General features: G+C 41.7%; 1 protein-coding gene across 1 annotated transcript; it reads left to right on the forward strand.

The window, feature by feature from the left end:
- Positions 1 to 6,053, forward strand: vps26bl (vacuolar protein sorting 26 homolog B, like). The gene is made up of 6 exons (XM_055046673.1): positions 1 to 450; positions 1,916 to 2,072; positions 2,594 to 2,758; positions 2,865 to 3,040; positions 3,131 to 3,273; positions 4,116 to 6,053. The coding sequence occupies exons 1-6, from the start codon at positions 228 to 230 to the stop codon at positions 4,251 to 4,253; spliced, it is 1,002 nt and encodes a 333-aa protein (XP_054902648.1). The 5' UTR covers positions 1 to 227; the 3' UTR covers positions 4,254 to 6,053.
- The last annotated feature ends 329 nt before the right edge of the window (positions 6,054 to 6,382 follow it).

Consider the following 6,382-nt stretch of genomic DNA (forward strand, 5'->3'; position numbering starts at 1 on the left):
TCCAAAACACGTTGAATAAACGCAGTAGAAAGAGTTTTGATTTACAGCTTTCCTTCACATGACTTTCTACGCATGCGTGCTCGGTCGCGACTAGGAATGCTCAATAATCTGGGAAGCGGCTCGCGCTCGACACCTCACAGCCAAGCGAGAGCCAACGGTCGTGTGCCGCTCTTGACCAGGAAGAAGCGCGAGCCGCGTTCAGAAGCCGAGGCAGCCCACGAGCCGTGATGAACTTCTTCGGGTTCGGCCAGACCGCGGAGCTCGACATAGTTCTGAACGACGCCGAGACGAGGAAGAAAGCAGAACACAGCAGCGAAGACGGAAGGAAGGACAAATATTTCCTATTCTACGACGGGGAGACGGTGTCGGGGAAAGTCAACGTCACGCTCAAGTACCCGGGGAAGAGGCTGGAGCACAATGGCATCAAAGTGGAGTTTGTCGGCCAGATAGGTAAGCAGCTAGCAGGCCTGCATTATTTCAGTGTCCGTAGACAGAAGTCACCAAAGTATTGCGTGACACACGCACGCACACATACAAGAGGCTTTCAAACTGTCTAAACTCACAATGCGGTGAATGTATATATTCCACCTATAGCACCGGGTAACTGTTTTCACTTCCTGTCAGCGCTCAACAAGTTAATTACGAAAGTGGCAGTTAAAAAGTATCATGTCTCGTGATGTGACAACTAACTGTCATCAGCTGACGCTATCAGCCGTCGACGAGCTTTATTTGCGACCTCTGCAGGCGTCCCTCTGCTGTCGGGAACATTGTTGGTGTGCCATATGTTGGAGGGGCAAAAAGAGTGCAGCTTTTTTATAGTTTTATAGTTCGTTTCATAGGAGAGCCTCAGATTCAAATCAGACATGGCAAAGGCCGAGGTTTATCCAAATCCACGCGACTAAAGAATTTGTGGATTTGGAGACACTTTTTCCACACAACAGGCTTGGAATATTCTGTCCAAACTAGACGCGAGTGTGGAGATAGCAGCTTTCTTCACTTATAGACATTTGAGCAGTTTTGTGTGAATTCGGAAGCAGTAAACGGATTAAGGGAAATATTGTTTCACAACTTCCTGTTTTGTTTGTCCAAATTTGAAAGACATGCACACACACACACAAAAAAAAACATATATGCAAATTTGTCAAAAGTTGTGAGAGGATCAACTTTACGCTTAACAACAAAATTCAGGTTGATTGAATAACATTAGGGACTCTTTACAGGGAAGCATGGAAGAGTAAGTCAGGCGAAACTGTTGAAAGTAGTTGCTTGGTAATGTAACAAACTGGTAACAAACCAGCGCATCACACAATAATTTTAAAGTTCTGTTCTAGGCCCGGACAGCAACTCATTTAAAACACCACAATTATGTGCACATCCAGGTTGATCCAGTGCTGAGCTGCACTGTTTGTCTGATATGCACTGGCAACATCTGTTTCACCAGAAGAGCTAATATTATGTTAGCAAATCATGCATCGGCTATGTAGATATCACATTTTTACACATAATGTCCTGCAAATCACATTAGTTCTCGCAGCTAGCTGCGTTCTTCATCGGCTCACGAGCCGAGTGATCCACCGCTAAGAGTTATGTTAGTTAGCTGTGTAAAAATGTGATATCTAGCTGTTTTACATGCTAGCTGCCAAACCAATTATTCTAAATTATCACATGCAGCTTTTTTCCAATTCTGGATAGCTGAAACTGAACCAGAAATTATTTAACTAAGACATAGTTCATATAGTATGAGCCTTAAGTTTCCGTACATGTAAATATAGTCCTAAGCTAATAGTGAAACTGCATTTATTATTACACAGACCAAAGTCAGTTGTTTTTTTTTTTGTGTGTGTGTGATTTTTAACCTAAACAAAAGAAACGTCAATGATACTCTATGTCCGCTCATATAAATGTGTTTTTTCAGAGCTGTACTACGACAGAGGGAACCATCATGAGTTTGTGTCTTTAGTGAAAGACTTGGCTCGGCCAGGAGAGCTGACGCAGTCTCAGACATTTGACTTCGAGTTCACACATGTGGAAAAACCATACGAGTCATACACTGGTCAGAACGTCAAGCTACGGTAAGTTATGTCCTCCGTCAGTTGTCCCATCAACTGAACTCGTTGGTCACGGTAACAGTTGGAATTAGTGGAAGATGTTATCCTCAAACCGCTTGTTTGAATAATCCAGTGAAACACAGACAGTAGTTGAGCAGAATCTGAAGCGGATAAAAGCGTGCAGAGCCTGATGATGGTGACAAAACCATCCATCTTTCTGTTGATGGTTTTGTGTCGAAGCTATTGAAGTGCTATGGGACTGTGATCATTTTCCCAACCTGAAAAGCTGAATAATCCAACTGTACTGTAAAATAATCTTAGAAACGTCACCACTTTTAAATATTTCTCCTTCCCCTCCATTACCTATGTGACCTGCGATTTTCTTGTCACGTCAGCTCTTTGCACGTTGAAGAGTTTAATCAGTCTGACATGCGCAAACTGGTCAACTAATAAGTTGCCTGTCTATTTGACTGCACTGTCAGTTGATTGTTTCCAATTCAATGTTGCTGTTTTTCCAACATGCTCTAAAGACTGTTTGCTTCTAGTTACTTCCTCAAGGTGACAATAAGCCGGAGGCTCAGCGACATCACCAAGGAGCTGGACATTGTGGTTCACACCCTGAGCACATACCCTGACCTTAACTCCTCCATCAAGATGGAAGTGGGGATCGAGGACTGTCTGCATATCGAATTTGAGTACAATAAATCAAAGTAAGAGTTTATTTTTAAAAAAAGTAATTAAAATGCATGAGATGACCACACCGTCCAGTTAAGAGTAGCATGCTCACTGAAAGCTAAAGCGGTTCTCTGCTTGCAGGTATCACCTAAAAGATGTAATTGTTGGGAAGATTTACTTCCTCCTGGTGAGGATTAAGATCAGACACATGGAGATTGACATCATCAGACGAGAGACCACCGGCACAGGACCCAGCGTTTACAACGAGAATGACACCATTGCCAAGTACGAGATTATGGACGGAGCTCCGGTCAGAGGTGATTTCCAAGTCCTGCCTTTCTCTTCCTGTCCAGACTATTATCGTTTCCGCAGACTGACTGCTCTGCTGCTGTTTTCTGGTGCAACAGGAGAATCCATCCCCATCCGGCTGTTTCTGGCAGGCTACGAGTTGACACCCACCATGAAAGACGTCAACAAGAAGTTTTCGGTGCGATACTTCCTCAACTTGGTTCTCATAGACGAGGAGGACAGACGCTATTTCAAACAACAGGTGAGCAGAACGTTTTGGTCAGCAGCATGGAGAGTAAGCGCGTTGTGTGACTGGAAAACGTATTGAACTCCCTTTAGCTGTAGTAACTTGAAGTCGCTGTTTTTTACATCACCTTCACAGCCTACATATGAACTTTTGAAACTTCTACTTCTTTTTGTTCAGCTGGTTCGTTTTAGATTTCCTGCTGTTACTGACAGAGCTTAAATTTTACTAAGAGGTGGGAAAAATAGAACAAATTATCAGATCAGATTTCACATTAAAATAACAAAATATGACTATTAAATGAACATTTACTCAGTCAAGTATATTATTGTATTGGTGGGCAGGAAAATGAGTTGGATTGTAAATTCCTTTGAATGGTAGGTAAAACTAGAGAACAGTTCTATCTGAGTACATAGATAAAAGTTTTGATTGTAAAGAATGAATAACAACAGAAGTTGAGCTACATAACAGCTAGTTAGCTGGAAATGAATAAAATACAGCTGATGTTTTTGTTACTGTTATGTGTGGTTTTGGTTTCCCCCAAATGTAGTTCTGTTTTGAATGTTTTGCAACGACGATGAATCTTTGAAAAGATAAAATGATGAACCGGACAATAACATGCAGCAACAGATCCTCATCTGAAGCAATTATTGATGTCTTCTTCTCCTCGGCATTGCGTTAACACACACGTCAATGCTCCAGAGTAGCAAAGTGGATTAATTGACTAATCAGTTTAGTCAATTAAGTTGAGTTGATGAGCTGCCTTCTCTTTTTCATAGGAGCACCTGTGAAAATAATACTTTCAGCTTCAGGTAAAATTTCTCACTTTGAATGTGATTCATGCCGTTTCTTTGATGCAGGAAATCGTTTTGTGGAGGAAAGGTGACATAGTGAAGAAGAGCATGTCTCACCAGGCCATCATTGCTGCACAGCGCTTCGAGGGCTCCTCCAATCCAGAGAGGTCCCACAGTCAGAGCGCTGAGGACGACAAGAGCTAAGCCAGTTGGGCACTTCCACTTCCTGCTGTGTCTGACTGAACACAGCTCAGAGGTGTCAGTCCAAATGTTGAGTGAGTGAGTGAGTGATTGAATGAGTGAATTCCAGTGTGTGTGTGTGTGTGTGTGTGTGTGTGTGTGTGTGTGTGTGTGTGTGTGTGTGTGTGTGTGTGTGTGTGTGTGTGAAGGGAACAAACAATGCCGGGCTGGAGTTGTGTTGCTTTGGGTTTAAGAATCTTGAAGCACTATCTACATGGAGCAGGCCACACTCCGACTGATGAATCGGCGCCAGCAAGTTTCTGTCTTTCACTGTTCCATGTAATCAGTCTGGAGGTGGCCTGTGTACTTTATCTCTGTGGCATCTACGACGGCAGTCGCTAAGGAGGACAACTTCCAACGGTGCACTTCGGTCTGTCACTCACAGGTGTGTTTGGGAGAGCGGTGAATGTTTATACGTGGCTGGAACATTGCACTGTGAGGAAACTGTTGTCATACAGTAGCTTTCTAAAGAGTGGCTAAACGATAGCATTTATCACACATTTGTGTGACACTTCACAGGAACCCAACAGTGTGATAGGAACTCATTAATAGGGTTATTTTGCTGCCATCCTCTGCTTTTTTTTCTCTGCAAACTTTGCCTGTATTTTGCAAACGTGGCTTGCTCCCAGAATCCCAAACAGGAAGTAGCACACTTCATGAACTTGACAAACATTGATTATCATTTGGAAGATATTTCCATACATTCCAATGCTCTTGTGAGCGTTAGGCATGATTGTAAGGTACTTTTTTTTTAACCAACCTTTTACTTTTAGTACGCATTCATCAAGCTGTTATAATGGATTCTATAACAAATGGAGTTTTGGTATGTTTATAATTTGGTTGTTACAGTCACCAATGACTTGTTTCTAAGCCCAGCTTTCTTAATTTGCACTACGATCCTTCTGTTCAGTAGTTTTCTGCTCTCTGTTTTGTTTACGACAGATGCAGCGGCAAGAGTTTCTGAGCACAATTTAAAAATATAACTTCTAATTATCATAACTAGAGATGCATCAATCAGATGTTTTTTGGCCACTCGTGGTTTTCTTTGAGGTCTGACCTGCTGTTTTCTTGAGGAGTATGGATTGGATTCTGACGGACGCAAGAGTTTTAAAGTCAAATTGTCATTAACCCCCCCAACTGATTTTTATTCAGCTAAAAGTATGAAGTTCAGGCGGTTGAGTTCTTAGTTTAGAAGTGTTTTATGAACTGATTTTATTTTTTTACGCCAACGCTCGTAAGCCAATCAAGGGAAAATTGTACTTATTCCAAACACGCACCAATAGATTGGTGCATCTCCAATCAATGTCATCTGGCCTCACTTCAATCTAATCACGCATAGACACTTGATTATGATGCTTTTACTATAATGTCAGCAGAGAATGAAAGTTAAACAAGCAACATTAATGTCTCTTATTTAGGACTTCTGTTTTTTCTTGCTGTTTTTAATCTTAACAATGGACAGTTCACCCGTGGAACCTGAAGGTGAAATTTGCCTTGGGCGTTGATAAGCGTGTCTGTGTGTGATGATGACTTTGAAGTGACCTCTGCCTGTTGATTGTTTGCAGGCTGAACTTTAGCCAGTTCTGTCTCTGTATAGTTTAGTGCCAATCATCCAGAACACTCCCTGGGGTTCTCCTGTACCTTTCTTGAACTTGTTCAGCTGCTTCGGATCATGGTTTTAAATGTAAAAAGAGGGGGTGGGGGAAGGACAGCTCTATTTTAATGAGCTTTTCGAATCAATAAAAATTCAAATAACTTTTTTCACTAATCTGTTTTGTTTGTTCTTACACACACAAAGAGGAACCATAAAATCTAGCAGACAGTCGACACTACCCCTTCTGGCCCTACTTCATGCTTACTTCATGCAACAGGTAAGCCCAAAATTACTTACATCTTTAGCAGATTAGGGTTCAAACACCAATAAGTAATATTGATATTTCAGAGTTCCAGCTTGTATCTGATAGAAAGTCTGTTAAACATCAGTTGGAGAGCAAAAAGGCCTTCTGACTTCAAACACGTGGAGCTCATCACCAAAGAAAAATTCTCAAAATGCCATTTTGAATATTCAATAAGCATCTTTCTACTGACTGAGA

This window comes from Poeciliopsis prolifica, unplaced genomic scaffold (genome assembly GCF_027474105.1).
Source record: "Poeciliopsis prolifica strain line A6 unplaced genomic scaffold, Auburn_PproV2 SCAFFOLD024, whole genome shotgun sequence".
NCBI classification, from domain to species: domain Eukaryota; kingdom Metazoa; phylum Chordata; class Actinopteri; order Cyprinodontiformes; family Poeciliidae; genus Poeciliopsis; species Poeciliopsis prolifica.